Genomic DNA, 27404 nt, shown 5'->3' on the forward strand with positions numbered 1-27404 from the left:
AGAATGCAAGTTTAAGGCACTTCTGCATTGGCTTCACTTCTCAGACCCCGCAGTTGCCCACTACTAATAATATAAGGACATGAGAGGAGTATTATTGTAGAAAGACAAGAATAGCAATGGCTACTTAAGGAGCAGGCTCTGTTACTACACCACAGCCCCTGTATGCGCAAATTAAGATCAATAAAATAGGTCAAACTGGGTCATCCCCACTTCCACTCAAATTCAGGGCAAGGCTTCGTGGTTTTAGTCTGTTCAGACATGGAGGATAATGTGGGAAACAAGAGTGGAAGTCCAGATGAGTGTCTCTCCCCCTGGCTCATGCTAATCTCTCACAGTTTAACTGACAAACTCTTATCAGACTATGGCCATTTGTTTACACTACACGCCTTCAGCCACAAGGCGGTTTGAATTATCTACCCAGAAGCATCCTGCGTGTGTGTTTCAGCACACATGTCATATAATAACTGATATGAGACTCCGAGCTGCAGCCGCCCGCCATGTGAGCTTTAATCCTGGTTAGACATGCAGCTGCACGGGTTCAATTCATTCAGCTTTATCACACACAGTCAGGTCTCTGGCACCAAATACTCACATTATACTTGATTTTTTCCCTTCTATGACTCTTCTAATATTCACTATTGGGTAATTAAAGCCCAATGTGACTTTATTACACTTAATCTGAAGGCACTTCCTCTCTTAATAGGAATGTTTTCTAAACTGATTAGTGCATTCAAAGTGTTTTTTGCTACATTGCATCATTGCACATTCTATGTTTTTGCACAATTTGCAGCTTCTTTTGCAACCTAATCATAATGTATAGACGGTTAATCTCCTGTATGACTCAAATATCCCAACAGGGACTTCTTTTTCTTTATTTCTTTTTATGTTTTTGCAAAAGGATGTAGACCCTGCTGGGTCATATCCTCCATATGGAAGAGTGCCAGTCAGATTATCTTATCAATTCCCACCAGTTTAGAGGCTACGAGATAGTGAGAGCAACTTCAAAGCCTTACAGCAAGACATCAAACAGATGGAAAAAGGTGCATGCATGATAAAATTGCTGTGTTTTGGGGGGTTTTATACCATGACTTCAGCTTTTTCTCTGCAGGAGACTCTATCTCTCACCTCTCTGTTTTTATGAGGAACGCTCCTTTAATATCAGGTTATAAATCATGACAGCAGACTGTTGTTGTTGTTTTTCTGGGCTGGTCTGCAGGAAAAACCACAACAACATCCTGGTTCTGATCATATACCTCCATCTCCTGACTCACACATCCATCCATCCATCCATCCATCCATGCATCCATGCACACTGAGGAGAGGAAACCAATGTGTTACTGCATGGGGACAGAATAAAAACAGCCTTACCGTGATTGTCTTCATCCATATTGATGGTAGCAGTGACAGGGCAGTCCAGTAGAAAGGTGTGTCCGAATGAAAAATGTAATTTTGAGTGTTTTTTTCAACAGGATTTTGTCTTTTCTTCTCCCTGCTGACAGACAGCTGGTGTGTTGACAGACTAGATGAAGTGGAGTGGACCTGTGCGAAGATGGCAGCGTAGAAATGAATATAAAAAGAGACAGAAAAAAAGGAACCGCAGTCTGGGTGTAGATTAAAATCAGGTCCTTAATTTGCAGAAGGGATATTTCATCAGACCGCGATGTGAGACAGCAGCTGCCTCTCTGCTGCTCTGCTCTGCTCCATCCTCCGCTGCTCCTCAGTCTGCATCCACATTAGCTACACTGCAACCACGGTGACGTCACCAAGCCCCGCCCCTACTAATAGCACCCCCACACCACACACACACACACACTACACGCACACACTACACACACACACACACTAAAGGCAGCTCAATTTAAATGTTTTGAATCTAAAAATACTGTAACTAGCCTATAAATGCTTGTAATTGGACAATAAATAAATTCCCCACTGATTGCTTAAAAATCCCAAATTCCCACAACAAAACACTGAGGACTAGTGGCTGCTGGTGGTGAAGGAAGTATTTAAAGGGACTGTTTGTAAGAATCAGAAATGCTTGTTAACAGCGACACCTGTGGCCGCTAAGTCAACGAAAGTCAGCGTCGGGCTCACGCTTGTGCTCGCTCTAAATAGACATGAACGCATCGCTCAACACAGTGAGGCGACACACGTCAGCTAAAACCACAATATCACTCTATATTTCACCTGCTTGGCAGTAATGTTAGCTGACCAGACGAAGGTCTCTCCATGAATCACTGCTGATCCTAGTGTTGGCTTTTCCTGCCTCAGCCTCCCGATCGCGGTCAGAAGGAACAGGGGAGGAGACACCGGAGTTTTGGTCAGAGATGATAACGTTTCTCGCTGTGGAGCCCCGTCACTTCACAAGACACGGGAAACCTCTGTTGGTCTGGAGGAGCTGCAGCATTTATTTCTGCACAAACGTCCACTGGACATTCACAAGATATTCTCAGAGCTACGAAGTCTTCTGCAGTGTGTAGTGTATGCGCATGCACGAGTGGAGCGAAATAGCGAGTACGAGCGCGGTGTGTGAGTGAAGGCAAGCAGGCAGAGGAGCAGAGGAGCAGAGTACAGCAGAGACTCCGGTCCTGGAGACCAAAGCTACGGTCTCCCCCGCGTCCTCCGAACGCAGCCAACACTGTTTTGCAAGACGGGCTTCATTAGATATAACTTTGCGGTTTTGGTGCTTCTGTGTAGTTTGTGTTGGAGTCTGAACAGCGTAGCCACACGCGAGCGCGCATGGGACACCGACCCGGATTGATTTATACATGTAAGAAGTTACAAACAGTCCCTTTTAAATGTAAAAGTAGCAATATCAAACTATAAAAAAGTCCTACCTTCAAAATATTACTTACTGTATAAAGGTATAAGCAACAAAAATACTTAAAGGTGCAGTGTATAGGAGGTTGCAAATTGCAACCGACTGAAACTTCTCCCTAATACGTGAAAACGCAAATGGCCGGGCTTCGTCCGATATCACATATTATGCACTACATACTTTGGTGTGTATAAACAGTAGTATGTATCTCTTCGGACGCACTGAGTAGTAATTTATGTCGTCACTTCCTGAGATCCTCGGAGATGTGTAACCATGGTAACCCATGCCAACCTCATTTGACCAAAACGACAATTTGTGAGAATCAAAGTCTGAATTAATTTAAAAGATATATTACGCCAAGCAAAGCAAAATCTTATAATTACAGTTAAATTGAAGCGTTAATGATATTACTGAATTGTCCACAAACGTCTGTTATGAACGTTGTCGTCACTACCATAAGATATTTATGCCGTCGAGTGTCCAGCATTGCAAACTGTAATATTTCCCAGGCAATAGTAGTCAATTTGCGTACTATTGGTTCCATACTAAGATTTTGAACATAGTATAATATCGCACATACTATTTTAGCGTACTAAATAGCATGTTAGTATGGAATTTCGGACGCAACCCCAGTGTTTGATTTGTCTATTCTGGGCTACTGTAGAAACATGGCAGCCGGCTCCGTATGCAGATATAAACGGCTCATTCCAAGGTCACGAAAACACAACGATTCTTATTGTCAGGTGATTATACACTAAAGAAAACATACTTATGATATTATATTCAATTTATGTCAATACATCCCCCTTAATGTTACACACTGTTCCTTTAAAGTATCAGCTATCAAAAGTAAAAGTGCTCAGGCAGTTGTGTCATGTCATTGTAACGCTACGGTATCATACTACATTATCTGATTATTAAAAGAGTAAAAAGTACATTGTTTTCCTGTATGTGTATGTAATGTAGCAGAGTAGACGTATAATGTATTAAAATGGAAATATTTAAGTAAAGCACAAGTACATCAAAATTTAAAATTGTACTTAAATACAGTGTTTGAATAAATGTATTTAGTTACTTTCTACCACTGCTGAAGGCAGCTATAGCTATATATTTATCGACGGGACAAATATAAAAGAACTAAAGGGATGTAAAATTTTTAGCAGTCATACTTACATAGTTTTCTCCATCATTTAACATTTGATTGCTGAAACCACATACATCAGAGTCCAATAGGGCATGTTGTAAGTAAACATGTCATAAATACATGCCAAGTTTTACCGTTTTATCTAATCAACTTATTTGGAAGTTGAACATAAAGCTGTGTTAATTATTACCCTGTCCATTTTCAGTTTGATTCAGATAACTGGGTGTTGATTTACAGCGTGTCTGACCAGGTGGCCGGCCCTAACTGACTCTGTCCTACTATGTTGTGTTGGGATCTGACTAAAATGTTATTATAATTGATGGCAGAAGGTACACTGAGAAGAGCCAGTCTCTTAACGTCTTCATTAGATGTTTAAAATGATGCACTGTATTTGGATTATTCCATCTGATGTCGTGGATTAATTAAGATCAAATATTTCACCCGACAGGCTATAAGTATTGTACAAAACAATGCACCCCAAAGTCCATTAGCAGCTGTTCTGGAGCTTTCTATCCTATCACACAGTCTTCCTCAGCCAACAAGGAGAAAAGGTCCACGGAAACTTGAACATCTACAATTTAGTGACAACTGGGCAACTCCATCAGCTGAGGAAGATGTGATATGATCAAAGCTATTGTTTCCAAGGTCAAGAATGAACTTTCAGTCTCAACTTAGCATTCAATCATTTTAAAAACACTAAAAACAATAATAAATATACATGTGCCATTGTTACACTGTTTTCTACATTTTTATTTAGACTGGATGACTCTGAATCTTTGCACACAATAGTGCCTCTTTAAATCTCATATTTGTCTATTAAACCAGTGAGGGTACAGCAGCTGAATAGTGTGGACATGATAAAAGTGGCCTATACAGACTGTGGACACAGTCAAGAGTCAGTATGTTAGTTAGACTACTTCTGAGCACACATTTCACTCTCTGAGTTGTTCAGAACATTCAGCGAGGCAAAGCCAAGAAGTAGATCAATCTGCAACTTACAGACTCTCTACAAAACACTTCCAGTCAGTGTTAAGTTACTCTTTAAGGTCAGAGGACAGGCTGCTTAAGTTCAAACTCCTTCATTAATGATGTGAAGGTAAACTGATAAGCTGCAGGAAACATGTCTTTGGTTTTTATTGCAGATCAGATTTAGCTGTACATTCAAATCCAAACATTTGATGAACTGCTTCAGAGTTTTCCTAAAAACGTCTCTAAAACTCTACGTCAACAGTGCTTCTCTTCAGTCTGACCTCATACCTCCGCCCCACTTTCCTTATTAGTGATGCAAGCATGAGGACACCTTTGAGTGGCCAAAGAAAAGAAAAAAAACAGCTTGTATACTTCCTGTCGGTCCCTGCCCATGTGAGCTCATACCTCACTGAGGCTTTTCCAGGGAAGATCCCGGCAGTGATGTACTGCAGGGACAAATGTGAAGGCTGGACCCAGCATGTGGTCCAAAGTTCAGGAAGGGACTCATTGTGCAGCGCTACAGGCGGACAATGGAAGAAAGTTACAGAACAGGAAGTGATGTGATCGGCCTGCCCTCCTCCACCCTTACTATGTTATGAAATCTGATCTGTCACTTCACTACCAGTGGTGGAATGTAACTAAGTGTAATTTTGACTTACCTGTACTTTCCATTGTAATGCTATATGATACTTCCACTCCTCTACAATCCAGACGGATATATTGTACTTTTTACTCCACTGACTACTCGTTGAACAAACTTCATTTAGAAACACATAAAAGCACAATATATTCTAAAATAATAAATATGTTTAAACTATATTTTGACATTAGGTAACATTAGTTGATAACACTGGACCTTCTTTAGTTGATATTGTACTTTATTGGTGCAAATTTGCAAATTAATCCATCTAGAAGTCTGGCTCTGCTCTGGCTCTTTCTGGCCTTTAAAAGGGCTCCATAAAGGAGGAGCAGGAGGCTGCTAATGTAGTGAACTGTTTCTATGTTTTGCTAACAAATGTTTATCCAATTGAGAAGTTATGATTTCTGTTTGGCAAGTTGTACACAACCGATTCCACTGTTATCAGGCCATTAAATAGGCGATATCAGTAGCTACATTCATCATTAGGGGCCTACTACGCCTACTACATTGTAAAAGTGAATCTTAAAAGTAACACGTTCTGACATGTTGCAAAACTGAATGAAACGTCACGTCTTGAACACAAACAAAAAGGCTTCTTTAGGTTTAGGTAAAAAACAAACACTTAGACTGTTGTGTTCTTTTATACCTTCTTTCGGTGATCTACCGTGTGAATAGATGATAAAACCTACTAGTAGGTGTAGGAGGCCCCTATTGACCCACACCTATGGGGCTTATAGCTGTTATCAGGCAATACCCTGATAACAGTCTAATCAGCTGCTCTGTTTTTTTTTTCCCTTTTTACAGCACAGTATTCTTTTTTTGGTTTGAATTACATCTTTTGACTCATTTAGTCAATCATCGTCAGTGCAAGTAGCCAATTTTAACATGTACGTGTTTTTTGACCATTGCTGTGAAATTATACAGTGAATGTTTAAAGATGTTGTACTGTGAACAGTTACGCAACAAGTATTGAAACTGGTACATCACTCCCACCTTTACTTTCCCTTCTGTGGTACAAATCTCAGTGCAGCGCTGCTGCTTTAAAAGTCCACCTGCTGGCAGTAGAGCCGTGCACGCTGACATAACTGATGTATGAATCCATTGTTTCATACACCAGGAATGACCTCAGCATTACTGGAATGACCAAAGTACTAAATTTGCACACGTTTCCAATCAATGCAAATTTGTTCATGACGTTTCAAGGGCTGTTTTGTACTGACAGTACCTTGAAGTAAGGCAGATTACTGCATATAATATGTATATACTTTTTATATACTGGTATGTACAGCATACTACAGTACTATGTTTAATTCATCAGCCTGTAATGGTCAAATTATCAAATGGCAAAAGCTCAAAGACTTGGCACGGTTTAATAGCCTTCAAGTATTGATTAGTTCAGTCTCAACAACAGAGCATCACTTTTATGATCTGATCACATGTTACTGATACAAAAGCTACTCTCTCTTCAGGAACATAAAGATGACTTTACTTCCCTTCATTTCCTCAAAAATGCTTAAATGTTCAATTCCAAATGGATGACAGTGTACTGTAAAACCAGCTGTCCTCTCTTTCCCAAAATAGATAATTAATGGTCTCACATGTTTTTTTCCCTCAAAAGCTGCAGGCATAAACAACATACTGGCTCCACAACGTTGGTAGTTACAATTAATTTGCGGCATGATCCCATAAATTCCTCCCCGCACCCCCTGAAGGCAGACAGGAACCAAACAGAGTTCCATCTTTACAGAGAAACTTGATGTTGACGTCTTCATCACCATCTCTCTTTTTATTCTGCTGGTGTATCTCCCTGAAATGCTCACAAGAAGTAAAGGAGAGTTTTGTCTGAGGAAAGTGGAGGCAGTCAGTTTTGGGAATAATCCTATGTTAAGTGCAGATGTCCGGACCAGCACAGGAAGAGGCTCCACTTCCAGTTTCAGTGGAACCAACAAGGGTGGAGCCCAGCAAGAGCACTCTCGATGCTACAATTCAATTAGTTCCCTCTAATCAATGAAGCACTGGAGCTAATTCATCTGCTGTTCACAATGCACACAGTGTTTTTAGTGGGATTAGGAGCATTTGGAAATTAAGTATTTGTCTCCCAAATGAACCATATTCCAGCAAATATAATAGAACAGAAGATGCAAGAGTCAGCCTCTGCTTGGCTCAGCCTCTTTGATTAATTATTGACCCATAAACTTGGCTTTAGTCTGTCATCATTTTTGGCCGCTCTAAAATGTTGCTATTTTTATTTTTTCCCCAGAAAATAGAAGAAAAAAAAATGTTGGATGGATGCACTCCACATTTCTCTGGAAGCGGGTTCCTACAAGGCAGAATATGTCAGCCACATTAAAACATCTCATGTGCAGAGCCAGGGAGTGGATGGACTGACCTCGAGCCCTAATGAGTGGTCATGCAGTCATATGGATGACTATGGTCATGTGCTGCAGCATGATTACAGCTGGGCACATATACATTATGCACTCACGCATGTGAGAAGTACAGGGTTGGGCTATGTCAGCTGGCTGATATGACTTTGTTAAGAAAAAGCAAGCACACATTTGGGGAATTTATGATTTTACACATTTTTACATTCCTGCACAGAAATCTGCATCAGTTTACCGTGACTTATCACGGTTTATATTGTTTAACAAAAACAGACAACTAGAAAATTAAGCAAGAAATGTTGACAGTGTGTCTGGTGCTTGGTACATATCCAACATCCTGGGCTTCCTGTTAGGATAGAGTTACTCTATGGGACTTTTATTTTGAAAAAACAGTCTCGTCCTGAGTTCCCTGTTAAGAGACAGTTACCTTTTGGGACTTTTATTTTGAAAAAACTAGGTAAATCCCTAGTTTCCTGTTAACATACAGTGGGAAGCTCTCTTCACGTTGATTTCCCATTTTCCTCTATGGGGACATTTTTGGCAGTTTTTTGCGATTTTCGTGAAAACGGCTAAGCGTATCTCTGAAAAAAATCATAGCACACCATTTCCGATCATCCTGCACATTTTGATGTATTTTTTGTGCATGTGTTGGCAAGGCTGCGTGAGGAATATTGGGGAAAAAATTATAATAATTATAATAATTGCAGGCCCTCTGAAATATGATGTATTTTGAACTATTTTGTTATTTGGTTTGATAAGTTTATTATTCCCCCGCAAGTCAACAAATGTAGGCAAGATTATGTCATGGTGAGATTTTGTAGTTTGTGCTCTAATTCTCCTCTCTCAGTAGCCTCCATAGACCAGAATGCAATGCAGCCAAAAGTCATGTACTTTATGCGTATGTGAAGACTCACTTTGCTGCAGCTGAATGCTAACGTCAGCATGCTCACATGCCAAAATGACAGTGCCTAACATGCTGATGTTTAGCAGGTGTAGACTGATGTTCACCATCTTAGCGTGTTAACATGCTACTAAAATGTGTAGCACTAGACTCAAAGTACAGCTGGAGGCTAATGGGAATAGACAATATTGTTAAAGACTTTACTTTCTGAGTAGCCTAAGAGTAGTCTCACTTTATCTTCACTGGGAAAAACATCGCTGTTACTATCCCATTTAAGATTATAGCCAACAGCAAGAGCATGCAACACGTTCTGCTCTCTGGAGGTTTGGTAGGAAATGTGGGAGATCACACACCTTGAGGGTGAGTGGGCCTAAATTACAACAATTCGTCAAAACTGGAATCTCAAAGAACAAAAACAGCCATTTAGTCCACAAAGAGACACATACAGCAGGTCCATACTCTCTGCCAGACAAACACCCAAAGCCTCTCACAAATCCACTCCTCTCATGGGCTTTTTTCCAGCCTGTCTCATATCAGCGTGGACAGTTTCTGCACAGTACCTCTTCAGTTCAGTGTGGCTTTTTTTTCCCTGCCCTCCGAACAGGCTCATCCAAATTTTCGTGCCCTGAACTTTTGTCACACTCATCAAGGAAATGACCCTGTGCTGTGTGGCGGCGGATTCATCCAGAGCATCTCTTGGCTGCAGTTGTTCGGCAGCAACGTTGTAAGCAAGTAACCTACTTCATGACCCATACTGTTATAATGAGGTAGAATTAGAGTCTGATTTATTTTGATTGAGACACGCTGATTATTCATCGTGTACTCAGCCCTCCAATATGTCTGCTTGGCACGTGGTGAAATACATAGAGAACTTAAAGGCAATAAGATAACATGCTGCATTTATCTGAGCTGTGTTGAGCATTTAGGCTGAGTCAGCTACACTTGATTTATCACCAGAGATTACCAGTAACTTCAGGGTTCTTTTGATAAAGTTTATTGTTGTACGAATAAATACTCAAAGCTGGGTCTCAAGAGTTCATTTGTATGTTTTAGGATGTCAGGCTTCTGAGGAATTCCTGAATCCTGTGAAAACCATCTGCAACAGCCCCTACACACATTCCCTGCTAATGCAAACACACAAGTAACGTGACACACTTCCTTTCTCACAGCGGTTGAGAGAGTGAAGCAGGAGGTGACGAACGGAAGAGAAAATGGAGAAAGAGAAACACACGCACACAGAAAATGAGAGCGAGGACAAAGGAAACGCGTGGGACATCTTTCCAACTGGGAGCAAAGTGCTGCCATTAGGCTGGAAACTTCCCATCACAGGGGCATGTGATTCACCTCACAGCTCTAATAGATCTGATCGAATCTGATTGCAGAAATGACTCATGGCTGATTGTCATCAGAAAAAAAGAATAGCTTTGAGAATAGATGGGACTGGACACGAGTAATCACACAGAAGAAGTCCTCTTTCTCCTGATGACTAAAGCTCTGCGTATGCTGCATGTCACCGCTCATACAGAGTGAGGACAAAAGTTTATTTTTAGAGAGCTTCAACATCTGCTGCCAGTGGTTAATAAACAAGCTGCACATGGCTGCCTGAAACCAATCTGAAGCAAACTGCACACCCTTCTGTCACAGCTCAACATGCAGTCAATTGTTGGAGGCATTTTCAGGAATTTATTGTATTGTGCGGCTGTGCATGTAGATTTAGCACAAGAGTAAAGGGTGTTTTTGTGCATTTATGAGTGTATAATGTGTCGTGAGTTTGATAGAAAGGCCTTCATGGATGACAAAATGTTATTCTTTGATGCAGCTGTGACATTTTAAAAAAAGCGGCATTATGAAACTCAATTATCAGTTTCGCAGCGCTCTAATCAGACTCGCCTCCACTGATAAATCCTCTGAAAATCCAATCAGATGTCACGGTTCGAGCTGCTGGATGATTCACAGCAACGCTTAGTTATCTATAGGATCTTATTACTGCACTTTCTTACATTGATCATGTGGAAACTAGCGATAGCAGCAGCACAAAATGCCAAAGCCTCTGGTTCAGCCATCTGCTTTTTATGTGCTCAATTCAGCTGAAATGATGAAATCCAGGGAATAACTTCTCATCCTTCAGCTTTCACTCCATTAGAAATGTTGACTTTCTCCACATTGTGTGATAGCAGACGTCCCGTGGACTCTGTTGAGCGAGCGCTGCCATTACGGAGCACATTCTGGCATTTAAAGTGTTGATTGCCTGCAGACAGTCAATCTGACTCCTATGCAAATGAGAGCACCGTGACAGGGGTCATTAAATCTTGGTGATTATTTAGAGAGCTAATGGTTGAACGTAATGATCCGATAAAATGACTCTCCGACCTGCGGTGTGATGGGAGGTGCATGAGGGTCGGCAGGGAAGCAGGAGGAGAGCTGAGCGTGACAGTGCACAATAATAGCCTCACTAGCAAAGTTCTCTTTAATGGTAGTTCTGGTAGTTCTGGCCAACTAGCTCCAGTTACATATTTACTGTACAGATGTGAGGGTGGCTTTGATCTTCTCATCTGACTCTCTGTAAGACAGCAAATTAGCGTATTTCTCAAAATGTTGAATTATTCCTTTAAATCTGAAGTAATTTATTAACACAAAAGTGTTGCATATTTGTATTATGTTTTGTTGGAAGACAGTTACATTTTGGGTCATCTATTTAGCAGAAATGGAATATAATACTCATAACTATGATTTCGTTAGTGTATAATTACCTGAAAGAATCGTTGTGTCGAATCGTTGAATCGACTTTTTCCAGGACAAAGTCGAGTCCATCCATCAGCAGCTCCTGGTGCCTGCCCACCTCCCTCCACACACACCTCAGCCACTGGGCGTGGCTCCCTTGGATGTTCGCCTGCCTCAGTGCTCTCTCTCCTTCTTCTCCCCTGTATGTGCTCCTCAGGTCGCAAAGTTGGTCACTAAGGCCAAAGCCTCCACCTGTTCTCTGGACCCCATGCCCACAGCCTTGGTCAAGGCGTGCCTACCTGCCCTGTGCCCCATTATGGTGAACATCATCAACTCCTCCTTGGCATCTGGTCTTGTACCCGACAGCCTCAAGATGGCATCAGTCACTCCCATCCTCAAAAAGCCAGGTCTGGACCGGGATGACAGCAACAACTACCGACCGATCTCCAACCTCCCTTTCCTGAGCAAAATTCTGGAAAGAGCAGTGGCCGCCCAACTCCATCAACATATGGCCAACCATGAGCTCTACGAAACGTTTCAATCTGGCTTCAGACCACACCACAGCACAGAGACCACCCTCATCAAAATCACAAATGACCTCCTCATCGCTGCAGATTCTGGTCACATCAGCATCCTCGTCCTCCTGGACCTCTCAGCTGCCTTCGACACAGTCTCCCACACCATCCTCCTCACCCGCCTATCTGACTACCTTGGCCTCACCGGTTCAGCTCTCTCCTGGTTTCAGTCCTACCTCACAAACAGAAAACAGTTTGTCACCATCAGAGACTCCAGTTCCACCCCGGCCCCAGTCAACCATGGCGTACCTCAAGGCTATGTGCTGGGACCCCTCCTCTTCACCATCTACATGCTCCCCCTTGGTCAGATCATCCGCCACCACGGTCTCAGCTTTCATTCATATGCTGACGACACACAACTATATCTCAGCACCAAACCATCCACCCAGCTACCCCCACAGTCACTTGTAAACTGCCTACATGCAATAAAAATCTGGATGTCATCAAACTTCCTAAAACTCAACAGCAACAAAACCGAGCTCATGGTTGTGGCTCCGAAGGCCCTGCTCCGGAAGGTTGGAGATCTCCACCTGGACGTTGATGGCTGTTCCTTCTCCCCATCCTCGGAAGTCCGCAACCTGGGTGTCATCCTGGACCCAACACTATCATTCCAATCTCATATCAGGTCCATCACCAAATCCGCCTTCTTCCACCTCAAAAACATCTCACGTCTCCGGCAATCACTCTCTGACTCTGTGGCAGAAACCCTCATCCACGCTTTCGTCACCTCCCGTTTGGACTATTGCAATGGAGTTCTGTCCGGGGTTCCCAGCAAAGCCCTGGACAGGCTCCAGTATGTGCAAAACTCGGCTGCCAGGGTTCTCACCCGCACCAAGCCCTGGCAGCACATCACCCCCACCCTCATCCACCTCCACTGGCTCCCGGTCAAGTCCCGCATCACCTACAAGATCCTCCTCCTCACCTACAAATCCCTCAATGCCCTGGCTCCTCAGTATTTATCTGACCTCCTCCACCCATACACACAGCCCCGGAACCTTAGATCCTCAGGCACGGGTCAGCTCTCCATCCCTCACACAAGAATGCGAACTTTTGGGGACAGAGCCTTCAGTGTGACAGCCCCCACACTTTGGAACTCTCTCCCCATAGAGCTCCGCAACGCACCATCTCTGGACACCTTCAAAAGACTCCTCAAAACCCACCTCTTCACCAAGGCCTATGGCCTCTAGCTACTGTTACATTTGTTGTGTTTATTTATGTCTTTGTTAAGCGTCCTTGGGTTTCATGAAAGGCGCTATATAAATCCAAGCTATTATTATTATTATTATTTCATATCTACATAGGGAGCGGGTCCTCTTCACGGAGACCGCAATGTTGCTCTGTCATGTTTCTACAGTAGCCCAGAACGGACAAATCAAACACTGGCTCTAGAGAGAGCCTTTCGCAATTTTATGTTACCTGAAGGCCACCGTAGTTCTCTGACACTGCAGTAACGTGAGCCGAAGAGTGCAAAACAGTGGTACCGCCAGCCGCCGTCTGACTTCCGTTGCTCCTAAAGTAGGGACAATTTTGCACTTGTGCTCACATTACTGCAGTCTTGGAAAGGGAGGAGTGAGTGGAGGGATATTTAGTTGGTTGCAATTTGCAAACACACCACTAGATGCCGCCAAATCCTACACACTGTACCTCTAATAACACAAAAATGCTGCATATTTGGGTTATTTTATTTCAAAAGGCAGTTGAAGCAGTATTTTTAGCTATGAAAGTGGTCTAGCAAGAGAGCTCAATCACTGTAAGAGCTCCAAAGTGGACAAACTGCAGTTAGGTGCATGCATGAATAGACCTGCTAAATGAGTTATATGTCAGTAGAACAGCCTGGGAAATAATAATATTGCGCCGAAAGGACGAACTAGGCAAAATGTGATACTAACCAGCAGTGTTGGGCAAACACAGTAGATGGATTTGCTGCTAATTTGGATGCATGCAGTGTAATATGACCAACCTTTTTGAAAAGCCTAGTGTCCATTAAACTAAATTCTTACTGATTTCTAAAATATGTTTTTTTTTTCTGGCGATGCGTGAATACCGCCTCAGAGCAGATTTCCCTGTTAATGTCTTCTCTCAGTTTGACATCCTGAGGTCCCCCAGTGTGACTCCGCTGTGTTTTACAGCCTCCCTGATGTGCCGGCGACAGGCCTGTTTATCCTTCATTAATCTCTCTCCTCTGCTTTTAGCCCCCACTTAATGCTGACGTTTATCCTATTAATGTGTTGTTGGCTGGAAAAATCCCCCAATAACATAATCCAGAGTCAAGGTTACGAATGTGTGTGTGTGTGTGTGTGTGTGTGTGTGTGTGTGTGTGTGTGCTACACTGAGTGGTTGCCATGGAGTCAGTGGTTAATTGATGGAGAAATAAAACCATTACAGGGATGATGCATGAGTCTTTAGGAATAAGACAAACTGTGAGGAAAGATACAGCATGTAGGTGTATGTGTGTGTGTCTGTTAGGTGTTTACATTTTATATTTTTGTCAATAAAGATTTGGACAGTATCATAAATTGTAGTCTGGACAGTAAAACTGTAAAATTGTAAAATGCTGCCCTCTCGTGTTCACATGAAGAATTGCAGTGATTGTTTTTGCATTAGACTACTACATGAAAAAGGAAGAAGCAACCATTTACAGCAATGGCAGAAATATCCATCAAAAATCTACCCATGTAAAAGTACTAAAGTATTATGAGCAAAATAGGCTATACGTAAAGTATCAAAAGTAAAACTTTATGTGCAACAAAAAAAATAAAATAAAAGCTATTATTTACCTATGAAACGTAGTGGGGGGGGAAAGTATAAAAAAGAAGATAGGCTACAATTACCTCAAGGTTGCACAATTGTAATGGAGTGAGTTTACTTTCTGCTACTGATTTTTGAAGAATCAATAGAGAGAAAATCCTTCAACTTGAGAACAAAATAAAAGTGTGAGGTGCTTGTACTTTACTTGCGTATTTCTATTTTCTGCTCTATGCTTCTACTCCACTACATTTCTAGGGGTGGGAAGAAGGTTGGACCTGTGTGGGATTGGGAGGTGATGTGTATGTGTGTATTTATGTATGTACATATTAAATGTTAAAGGGACTATTTGTAACTTTCAGAAATGCTTCTTAACAGCGACACCCGTGGCCGTGAAATCAACGAAAGTCAGCGTCGGGCTCGCGCTTGCTCGCTCTAAATATACCTGAACGAGCATCGCTCAAAACAGTGAGGCGACACACGTCAGCTAAAAGCACAATATCACTCTATATTTCAGCTGCTTGGCAGTAATGTTAGCTGACTAGACGAAGGTCTTTCCATGAACATGATTTAGATCTGATCCTAGTGTTGGCTTTTCCTGCCTCAGTGCAGGCTGAAGCAGCGGGGCTCTGCAGCGTGTCTCCCTGCTCTCTCCGCCCGCAGCCGGAGAGAGCAGGGAGACACCGGCACCCGGTCGGTAACGAGAGGGTAACGTAATTCTCTGAAGAGCTCCGTCACTTCACAAGACACGGGAAACCTCTGTTGGTCTGGAGGAACTGCAGCAGTTATTTCTGCACAAACGTCCCCTGTGCATTCACTAGATATTCTCAGAGCTAAACTAACTCTTCTGCAGTGTGGAGCGAGCGCGCGTTCACGTCTAGAGGTGGAGCGAGCTGAGAACGCGCGCTCTCTGAGTGAAGGCAGGCAGGCAGAGGAGGAAAGGCAGCGGCATACGCGCATATGCGAGCGCGCATGTGTGACGACACGCTACATTTATGCGCGTACAAAGTTACAAATAGTCCCTTTAAATGTTAAATATAAGATGTCATTTTTTTTGCATTATGGCACCGGTGTTATGTTTTGTTATGTTTGTCATGCTATGTTTGGAATTATAATAGGAATAAAAATAATTTTCCGAAAAGGGGGAGACTCGTGGGTACCCATAGAACCCATTTTCATTCACATATCTTGAGGTCAGAGGTCAAGGGACCCCTTTGAAAATCGCCATGCCAGTTTTTACTCGCCAAAATTAAGCGCACTTTTCATCAAACTCATATAATATGGCACCTTTAAATCAGCAGCATGTTCCTGTAGTGACCACTAGATGGCAGCGTTTGACCGTCCTGCTCTGATCGGATGTGACGTGCAGGGATCTGATCTGCCGCTTCCTTTAACGGTGGGCGTTTTTCCCCTCAGTCTTGCCTCCAGAGTTTTTTTCCTGGGTGTTGCCAGCCTGGATTACAATCTAGGAGTTTCACCGGGTGTTGCTGAGAAGAAGGAAGAGAGAAGCCGGATAATATCTGTTAACGACAACATCTATCAACTTTATTAGCACCGCTTTCAAAACCCTCTCACTTTGTTAAACCTTTACTTTACAAGCGACACTTTATTTATCTGTAACCGACATCGAGCTGCTGCAGCGAGGTTACCATCGAGAGAGAGAGGCGTCCTGATGCAGGCCATTAAGTGTGTGGTGGTGGGCGACGGGTGAGTTAAACCATCTCTTTTCATCCTTACTTTGACTCTTAAATGTCCTAATTGTACTCACATAGTCAGGGTTTAAAAGCCAGCATACCTGTTGTGGTTGACCCAGTTAACCAGCAGTTGTCTAACGAGCCTCAGATAGATCAGAGAGAGCATGCCTTAACTTGAGCGACAGCTGTTGTTGTTGTGCTGCTCTCTGGTCCAGCTGGGTCAGACAGATTTATCTACATTGCTCTGGTTAGGTGGGACTGAAAAGAGGTCACAGCATGTCATTTATTAGACACATGACTCAGGCTGTCCATGTGCACAGATAGATACTTTTTTTTTTTTTATATTGTTCACTATTTAATATTAAATCTGTTGTGCACACTTTGTAGGTTTTTCACTACCAATGCAGCCACTCAAGGCCTTGACACAACATTTATTTTTTGTTGTATTAAAGGTCCCATATCATGCTCATTTTCAGGTTCATATTTGTATTTTGTGTTTCTACTAGAACATGTTTACATAATGTAATGTTAGAAAAAAACTTTATTTTCCTCATACTGTCTGCCTGAATATGCCTGTATTTACCCTCTGTCTGAAACGCTCCGTTTTAGCACATTTTAACAGAATTTTTGGGTCCATATTTACTTCCTGTCAGCTGATGACATTCACATACACTGCAACAGGAATAAACTGGGACACATTTAGAACGTTTACGTTTAAAGTTGTGTCAAGGGTCTAAATATTGTACATTTGTGACATCACAAATGGACAGAAATCCTGACAGCTTGTTTCAAATGCAGAGTTTCTGAATACGGGCTGTGTGTATTTCCCTGTTGATTGAGTGTTTCGATACTTTCACAGTATTTATATAGGACTTAAGCCTGCTTTATAATAAAAAAACATGAAAATCTCACTTTTTTATAATATGTCCCCTTTAAATGAAAATTAAGGTCCCACCCCAACTTAATAGGATCCCTTTGATGTATTTAAAACTGATGTCTTAGTCTGAACAGTAGCTAGTAGTTATTCTCAATAATCTAAAGAACCCAGTCCATTTTTGGATTATACTATAGAGCACAAAATGGAGCATTTATAGCCAGCAAAAGCTTGGTATTTTTACTTGGTACATTCCTTAAAAACACGGGAAAAAAACAAACTGTGAACTTACAAAACGCATCATTCCTTGTTAGGCATGAAATGTGCTGTGTTTCAACAGAGGTTCACCATTTTATTATAAAAACTTTTAGAACAACATTTAAATATTGAATAAAAAAATAAAGCAACTTTAAATAAAATAAATAAAAAAGAGCATTACCTGCATAAGACTAAACTGAGGAATAAAAGTGGATAGAGAATAAACTACTTTAAACATTGTAATAGATACAGATATTTATTTATTTATTTTTCTGATAGGACAACGCCATTTTTATCAATTCTCTAGTGGTAAAAAAAATGGTTAAATTTAGCACCAAATCTGTGTAACAAATGATATTAACCCAAAAATTGCTGCAACAGCTTATGAGAAATAGTGGCGCATGGGAGTGGCCTTCATATACGTCTATCATAATGTTTAAACCCTTATATACTTTTACTATTTATTTTAATCAATTATTTAATCCATGTTTATTTCTGATATATGTCTAGAACAATTTCACACACAGTGCTGGGCTACATCTCAAGTTAATCTTCAGGTTCCCAGCTTTCAGACGATGTACATCACTTTAATGTGGCATATACTGCAGACCTGCTCTCTCCTCCTAAAGACCCCCTCCCCCCCCTAAAAAAGACAAAAACAGGTCTATGTTGGGTCTTTTAGGGTTAACAGATACAAGATGTGAGCACATATCAGAAGAGAAGGCAACATTTTGTACACCACCACAGCTTAAAAAAATAAACAAACAGTTCCCTCACAGTCAAGAAAACATTAGAAAGTTAAAACTATTGTTGATTGTAGGGTCATTTGTTGGATTGGAAATCGTACGCGTGACTCTGTTATCATGTCCGATATCTTTCAAGTATGACTTTGCCAGTTCTAAGCTTTGGTTTAAGAAAACAATGTCCTAGACAAGCAGTCAATGGACTGACCTACTACATGAAATGCTCTGCTGTCATGGCATGCTGTTTCTCTCCATGGGATGATACTAAAAGCTGACGACAAAATGATAGGGGTGTAACTATATAATAAAATACAAACTTGTATGAGGGACAATGAGCAAATGCCTGAACTTGATTGACCTCAAAACACGACTTAAAACATTGTAATACATACAGATTTATTATTTCTGATAGGACAATGCCATTTTTATAAGACTTTTTTAGCTCTTGTCATCATTTTCAGGTAGCTGTTCTGACCTCTGATAGTTCACAATAAATGGCATTTAATGTTTTCAGACAGATAAATGCAAAATTCTAGTATTTTATTTTCACATCTTAAATATGCAAATGTATCTATCAAATTATTTTTGCTAATTGAAAAGTTGTAATGCTTTTGCTATTTTTTATAATGGTATTGCCTCTGTTTGTATATGTCATTGTTGTCTTGTTTTCCCTTTCTTTGTTTTTGTAATTGACTCAATGTCATTGTAAATGAGGATCGTTCCTCAATAATCTTTCGGGGAAATAAATATAGGTTGAATGAATGAATGAAAGTTATTAGCACTCTTTGGGATTTATACCTGACCATTTTTCAGCTCAACTATGGACATTGTCACAAGTTTGTATTGTAATATTAAATATAGTTACACGCGATTATTTTGTCGTCAGCTTTTAGTATCATCCCGTGGAGAGAAACGGCATGCCATGACAGCAGAGCATTTCATGTAGTAGGTCAGTCCATTGACTGCATGTCTAGGACATTGTTTTCTTAAACCAAAGCTTTGAACTGGCAAAGTCATACTTGAAAGATATCGGCCACGATAACAGAGTCACATACACAATTTGCAATCCTGAATAAATGACTGAGGGGACTGTTGGTTTAATTTTTAAGCTGTAGTGGTGTACAAAGTCTTGCCTTTTCATCTGATGTGTTATTGACCCTGTGCTCACATCTTGTATCCGTTAACCCTAAGAGACCCAACATAGACCCGTTTATGTCTTTTTTAGGGCGTTACAGGGGGGTCTTTAGGGGGATATAGCAGGTCAACAGTAGATGTCACATAGAAGTGGTGTACATCATCTGAAAGCTGGGAACCTGAAGATTAATTTGAGATGCAGCTCAGCACTGTGTGTCAAGTTGTTTTAGTCATAAATCAGGAATAAACGTGAATTGATTAAAATAAATTGTGAAAGTGTATAAGGGCTAAGAATATCATGATGGAAGTATATGAAGGCCATTCCCATGCTCACTTATGTCTCATAATTTGTTGCAGCAATTTTTGGGTTGATACCGTTTGTTACAGAGATTTAGTACTAAATTAAAAAAAAATTTTACCACTCGAGAATTGATAAAAATTATCAATAATCCTTCCAAAATACCACATTAAGACACCGAGACCTTGAGGTGTCTTAATGTAGAAAAAGCCATGCTGTGATTTGGTGTCAAAATCTTTTGACATTTGGAGATTTCTGCGAGAATTGCATTTTTCTGCGATTGGATGGCACTTCTGTTCTGGAAACTGCTCACAAAGTGACTTATTGTCTATATACCTAGGAAAGCCACGCATCGCCTGAATGCCCCTAGGTCTCTAGTTATAAAATAACACATTTATACTGCATTCAAAAGAACTTCCTGGTTTTTCCCCAAACTGTATGTGATTATCATAAAGTGGGCATGTCTGTAAAGGGGAGACTCGTGGGTACCCATAGAACCCATTTTCATTCACACACTTGAGGTCAGAGGTCAGAGGGCCCCTTTTGAAAATGTCAATTTGAGTTTTTCCCATGCCAAAATGTAGCCTAAATTCAAAGTGTCATTTAGCCTCCTCTCAACCATAAAACTGAGCCTGCTACAGCCTCTGAAAGACAGTAAAGTCGGTCGAGATCGCCGGCGATCAGAGGGTAGATATATTTATTTGACGATTGTAAAAGTAAACACGAGACTGCAAACACCCAGTCCTGACACAATTTCACTCAAGAATATACCGTAATTATAAAAACTGTGAGAATATATTAAGCAGCGATGTCCAGGTCTCATCATTGTATTTTCTCCTCTCCTTTCTAATCCCAGGGCGGTGGGTAAAACATGCCTGCTCATCAGCTACACTACCAATGCCTTCCCTGGAGAGTACATCCCCACAGTGTAAGTAACACACACAGACACACACCTCACATAAACAGCTGTGATATGGAGATGGTCAGTGTATCAACATCTATGCACAAGTTTCTCTTCACTGTATTGTACATTAAGATAAGACTTTATTTATCCTGAAGGAAATTGTTGAAATGCTTAATTTGAAACCTAACCACCGACCTCCCTTCCTGCAGCTTTGACAACTACTCCGCCAATGTGATGGTCGATGGGAAACCAGTAAACCTGGGCCTGTGGGATACGGCAGGACAGGAGGACTACGACAGGCTCAGGCCTCTGTCCTACCCACAGACGGTATGTATATGCATTCACGCGCAGCATTAACAACCGCTTGTCTCAGACCACTGCCGTGCACAGACTAGTATCAGCCAGACACTGTTTTCACTTTGCCTGAATTGATTTGGAGTTATTCACTGGCCTGTAATGCTTAAGACAGAGTCTTTGCACTCAGCAGAGTAGAGCCTTGTATCCATAGTACCTATACACTGTCTGGAGGAAGTGAAAGGGAGCTCTTGTTTGCACTCTTTGTCCTGACAACAAACTGGCCTCTGTGCCAAAGACTCACAGGGAGCTGAGAGTTGGAGTCAGTGTGTATTTAACCAACACAGTCCAGATTTGTCTCGTTTTGTGAACCCTCATATCTGAACATTTGGGGTCCATTAAGTCAATATTTTATGCTATAGCTTCAGCATCACAGTGTTGATCCGTTTTAAGATTTGTTTGTCCCAGTTGTAACAGAAACATCTCCACAGTGCTGATTTAAGTTTTCAATGTTGTATTGATGTTCATCATTTTTCCTTCCTCAGGATGTGTTCCTGATTTGCTTTTCACTAGTCAGTCCAGCCTCCTTTGAAAACGTCCGTGCCAAGGTGAGAACAACCTGCTCTTTATCTCTGCAGATTGTCACATCTGCATATAATGGTCATATTAGGTTGCCTGTTTTCCATAAAATGTCCTGGTCAGATGGGTGGATTTCAGCCATTTGATTTGAACCATTTTTGACACAACTCTAAAATAAGGGTATTTTTATATTAGGTAGAATTGATTCGTACCGTGCTCGAGTACGATTGCTCTCTTTCTTCACTCCCCCGCCACTCAGCTTTCACATTAGTTAAGTTGTTCCGTACCCAAGTACATTTGCGTCATCATCCAACGTGTATTTGTTTCTGCATTTTATGTTGAGATCAGCTGTTCTAGTGGCGGAGCATACGTAAAACACTTTATTCAAAACTTGACAGAAACAAAATAAAACTCACCAAAACCATCGGCGTTAGTCTTTCCAACAATCAGCATCTCTGGTTTGGTCAAATAAACCCTTATTTCACCGAGTTTGATATGAAAGTATGCCGACTCTACGCTCTGGGCCTGTTCAGACGTGGCACTAACATGCGTCTTGAGTGACCGCAGACGTTGTGACGTAATGTTGCAGGAATGTCAGTAATATCCTACATATTCATGAATTTGAGTACATTTTATTAACATCAAAAAATATAAGGTTATCACCAGAACGAAAACACCGACACATCCCCCACAGTATGATAATAATGCACTTTGCGTGCCTAGTCTGATAGTCTGTAGATATGTACCTATAAATAAGATGTTTTACATAATTTAATGACAATATGCAAAACGTTACGCACAAGACATTCAAAATGTTGTTAGATGTAACGATGTAGACATAAAAAGACATATTTCCAGGCAAAAACGAACTGTCAGTGTTGATCATCTGCAGATGGACCTTGACTTTGCCCTTTGTTTGCAAAATTCCGATTTGCGTATGGAGCATTGTATTGCTTTATGGAAATGTATGTTTTTTTTTTTATCATTTTAAAACTTCTTCAGAGGTAATGGTTAAATAGAAATGGATTATTTGGAGCTCAGTTGATAAAGTAATAGGAATAAATGCCATATATTGTAACTGACAATTGTCCAGTGTATTCTCTTATACCTGAAACGTCACATCATGTTGAATTTGGATAAGAACCTCTATCCAAAGAAATCTCTTGTGTTGTCAACCCGCTCACCTTCCACACTGTCTGCCACACTGTCCCTCTGCATCCCGCCACCTCTGACTCTATCCCCCTCTCTCCTCCCCCAGTGGTACCCTGAGGTGAGACACCACTGCCCGAACACGCCCATCATCCTGGTGGGCACCAAGCTGGATCTGAGAGACGACAAGGACACTATCGAAAAACTCAAGGAGAAGAAACTCACCCCCATCACCTACCCTCAGGGCTTGGCCATGGCTAAAGAAATAAGTCAGTTCAAACACCACGCATACACAGATAAAATGTTTAAATGATCTTAATGTTGAGGCTGTTAAGCATGCAGGAGACCAGAGAGAAAGACGTTGTGTGTTCAGCTTTCAGTGCGTTTGTAGCTTGTAACAGAATCTTGATTCATAATCGATTAGTGCTGCCTAGTTTGTTTTCGTGAGCTGTGATTGACAGCTGCTGAAGAGACAGCTCGGCTCTGATTGGTTTTGACTTGGGCGCCGTGGAATCTTGCAAATGCCATTAGGAGAAGGCAGAGGAACATTTTTTTTTCCAGATTACCAGTCTCATGCACTTCTGTCATGATATAGTTACAGTTTTATAGAAATAACTTTCTATCATATTTGCTCAGTTACCAACTGCAGCTTTCAGAACGTATTTTGTTTATTCATTTTGGTTGTTAAAGCAGCAGTCGGCCAGATTAGATTGGAGCAAAATGATTTAAAAATCATTATTTTTATTTTCATAAAACGGTCACTATATCCTGACAGTAGTGCATGAGACAGTTAATCTGAAAGAAATCGTGTGCCTCTGTGTCCTCCGGTGTCCTCCAGTGCTCCTAATGGCATTTGCAAAATTTCACAGACCGGAGGAAAACAACCAATCAGAGCCAAGCTGGAGCCTTGTCGTCTCTGAGCAGCTGTCAATCACTCACAAACTCCGATCAAACGGTGAAACTAGGCAGCGCTGATCAAATATGAATCAATATTCTGTTACTGTAATGCCTATTTCTCATGTAAAATGTTTTCAGAACCATCTTGTAGTGCACTGTTTAGCTGTAAAATAAGAAAGTTTATGACCCGACAGCCATGTTGAGATCAGTTGAGGAAATAGTACCGCCCACCAGCCGGAGCAAACTTTCTAATTTTACAGCTAAACGGTACACTAAAAGATGTTACTGAAAACATTTGAGGCGAGAAATAGGCATTAGAGTAACAGAATATTGATTAATATTTAATCAACGCTGCCTAGTTTCACCGTTTGATCGGAATTTGCGAGTGATTGACAGCTGCCTCCTCTGAATGAAGTCTGAAAACAGAGCCATGAGGAGGTGCAGAAGTGTAGTTTTCTCTCGGAGCACTTGAATTACAATATGCTAAAAGGTTATTTTGACATTTTTGCCCAATGTTGCCAAAAACATTCTGCCTACTGAAGCTTTAACCGAACTTTAAATTCACTTCCAGCTATCATTTAAAGGGTATTAAAAAAGCCATATTTGTTCTAAAAACCTTATGCACCCCAGATTTTGTTGGAATTTTACAGTGTACAGTCATACTGCTAAATGTATTCAAGCTTTAAAATATGTTCTGTATGTATGATGATTGCATGCAACCAAAAACAAGTTTGGTTTGCTGACTTGTTCCTCTGCTTTTCCTCCTCCGCCCACCAGGTTCAGTGAAGTATCTGGAGTGCTCCGCTTTGACGCAGCGCGGCCTTAAGACGGTGTTCGATGAAGCCATCAGGGCGGTCCTGTGCCCCCCACCCGCCAAGAAGAAGAGGAGGAAGTGCAGAATATTGTAATGGGGAGAACCACAGGGAGAAGGAAACACGGTTACAGTCAGAACTCAGCTACTCAGAGGGAAGAAGATGATGGCTGGGTTCCCCAAATATCTATTCACCCCCTGTGTCCTTGCTTACATAGAAGCTCTGGTTAGATCAGACTTCCATCTGAAAGAACTCGACAGATTTAAGCAGCGCCGAAGGTTTTTTCTGTCAGATCTGGTTTCTGTTTGCTTACATCTGTTTAGTCCTTTCAGATCGACTGGAATGAAGTGCTAAGACCTCTGGGAATATGAGGGTGGGAGATTTGATTTTGGATCTGGGGGTTGATTTTAAGGAGAAAGAGGGAGGATTTTACAAAAAAAAAAAAGAAATCATGGCATTTTTCTCAGACATTGTGAAGAAACACTACTTGAATGTGATTTTATCATGACGTTATCGTAGATTTAACTCTAAAAGAGGAGGAGGTCCCGCACTGCACTCTTTCCCCTACACACTACAAGATTCCTGCTGCCTTGATGAAATTTTACTTTAAGAAAAAAATGTTTTTTAGAAACTCTAATTTCTCCTTTTTTTTTATTGTCAGTCTCTTGTCACCAGTGGTTGACGGACCGTTTTTGTTTACATGTGTCATCTGACTAGACTGAGGTGTTGCCAAAACTCAGTCAACGGTCATCACTTTGTAGTCACTAAATGAACACTAAAAACGTCTCTTTCCTTTTTAATTTTTGTTTTAACCATGCAGAAACAGTTTAACCCTTAAATGACTTAAAAAGAATTGTTGTAGCAGCTGCTAAGATAAGTAATAATGACTCTCTACAATTAACAAGCATTTAAAAAACACAGTCTCTGCTAGATATTTAACAGGTGATTATCTCGTTTTGTTCCTAAAAGCGTTTTCTAGGTGAATCCATTGCTCTCTTCTCGCTATGTGTTAAATCAACACACAGTATTTTATGACCGACTGTCAGGCATGTGAAGGTGCAGTGCAGCCAGTGTTGTTGTGCTGGTTCATTCTCAATCTGTAAAGGTTATATAATTTCAAGTTCACACTTGTTCTTGCTAATTTCGACCACATCTATTACTGTTTTTTTATGAAGTCTACGAGGCCAGTGTATTTGCACTCGTAGGATGCAACTGGTTTTAATGTCTTGGTTGTACAATATGAGCAGTAACTATTCAGCAAATACATTTTATTTTGATATGAGCAATGATCAAATTGCATGGGTGCTCTTAGGAACCACTGTAGATCTGGACTAATTTTATCAGTGTTTCAATGGGGCAGTGGAAGTGCACACTTGGATTTACTTTCTTGCTAAATGTGGTTTCATTTTCACTTAGTAATATGCATATTTTCTTTTTTTTTAGCAAATAAAATCATTGAAAATGAATTCTGTTGAATTTATATTTTCTATTCAAACACAACAGTTCCGGGGAAATAATATAATCAAGGGATGCAAGTAATGATTTTTGTTTGTTTGAAAATAAAAACAGCATTTGACATTTCATTTTCAAAGATCTAACCTGCAGTACAGTGGACAATATTCAAATGCAATAAGTGAAACAGCTCCCCCAGGCTATTGCATTTACATTTTCATGACACCACGCTCTTATGGTGTCAAAATGAAAATGAAAATCAGTCCTCTCAGCAAGGCGGGTCTTAAGTTAGGATGTCACTTCCTCGCTCAGTGACTAATGCTGCGTTCCCGCACAGAGGTCGGAATTTCCCCAACTGAAATTTCCAACTTCCGACCTCAGTTCTGGGGAAGTGTTATTTATTTTTCATCAAATTTCTCAGGAGAATGAATTTGATAAAGAGAATATGACTCCCTTAGTACCAATTGAGCATCGTTTAAATGCCACGGCCTACCTGAGTATTGTTGCTGACCATGTCCATCACTTTATGACCACAGTGTACCAATCTTCTGATGGCTACTTCCAGCAGGATAATGTCACAAAGCTCAAATCATGTCAAACTGGTTTCTTGAACATGACAATGAGTTCACTGTACTCCAATGGCCTCCACAGTCACCAGATCTCAATCCAATAGAGCACCTTTGGGATGTGGTGGAACGGGAGATTCGCATTATGGATGTGCAGCCGACAAATCTGCAGCAACTGCGTGATGCTATCATGTCACTATGGACCAAAATCACTGAGGAATGTTTCCAACACCTTGTTGAATCTATCTATACGAAGAATTAAGGCAGTTCTGAAGGCAAAAGGGGGTCCAATCCAGTACTAGCAAGGTTTACCTAAGTAAGTGGCCAGTGAGTGTATATATATGACTTTTTTTAATTTAATGAACATACTATAGTATGACTTTTTTAATTTTTTATGACATACTACACTGACTTTTTATTTTCTTCGACATACTATAGTATGACTTTTATTTTTTCGACATAATATACTATGACTTATTTTTTTTACATACTATACTATATTTTCTCAACGTACTATACTATGACTTTTTTTCCAACATACTATAATGTGACTTTTTTTTTTTTTTTAGACATACTGTACTATGACTTTTTAATTTTTTCGACATACTGTACTATGACTTTTTTTTATTTTTTCGACATACTGTACTATGACTTTTTTTTCGACATACTATACTATGACTTTTTTTCCAACATCGACTTATTTTAATTTTTTTTACATACTATACTATGAATTTTTTTTTAATTAACTTCCTATACTATGACTTTATTTTATTTAATGAACATATTATACTATGACCTATCTCCAGGGCCGGAGTCTCTGTTGTACTCTGCTCCTCTGCCTGCCTGCCTGCAC

At 40.8% G+C, this 27404-nt stretch overlaps 3 protein-coding genes across 3 annotated transcripts in view; 2 read left to right on the plus strand and 1 right to left on the minus strand.

Moving 5' to 3' along the window:
• The window catches only part of LOC141758168 (cytohesin-3-like), a 35596-nt gene extending 33860 nt beyond the window's left edge, over positions 1-1736 (minus strand). The window contains exon 1 of the mRNA XM_074619315.1: positions 1369-1736. Coding sequence (XP_074475416.1) covers positions 1369-1387 — 19 coding nt within the window. The 5' untranslated portion in view covers positions 1388-1736. The remainder of the gene's footprint in view (positions 1-1368) is intronic.
• Positions 1-27404, plus strand: part of uqcrc2b (ubiquinol-cytochrome c reductase core protein 2b) — a 124581-nt gene that overhangs the window by 77296 nt on the left and 19881 nt on the right. The window lies entirely within an intron of this gene.
• On the plus strand, positions 16327-25999 carry LOC141758230 (ras-related C3 botulinum toxin substrate 1). Its single transcript, XM_074619431.1, has 6 exons — positions 16327-16604; positions 20755-20826; positions 21012-21129; positions 21642-21704; positions 22934-23093; positions 24499-25999. The coding sequence occupies exons 1-6, from the start codon at positions 16570-16572 to the stop codon at positions 24627-24629; spliced, it is 579 nt and encodes a 192-aa protein (XP_074475532.1). The 5' UTR covers positions 16327-16569; the 3' UTR covers positions 24630-25999.

This window comes from Sebastes fasciatus, chromosome 20 (genome assembly GCF_043250625.1).
Source record: "Sebastes fasciatus isolate fSebFas1 chromosome 20, fSebFas1.pri, whole genome shotgun sequence".
NCBI classification, from domain to species: Eukaryota; Metazoa; Chordata; class Actinopteri; order Perciformes; family Sebastidae; genus Sebastes; species Sebastes fasciatus.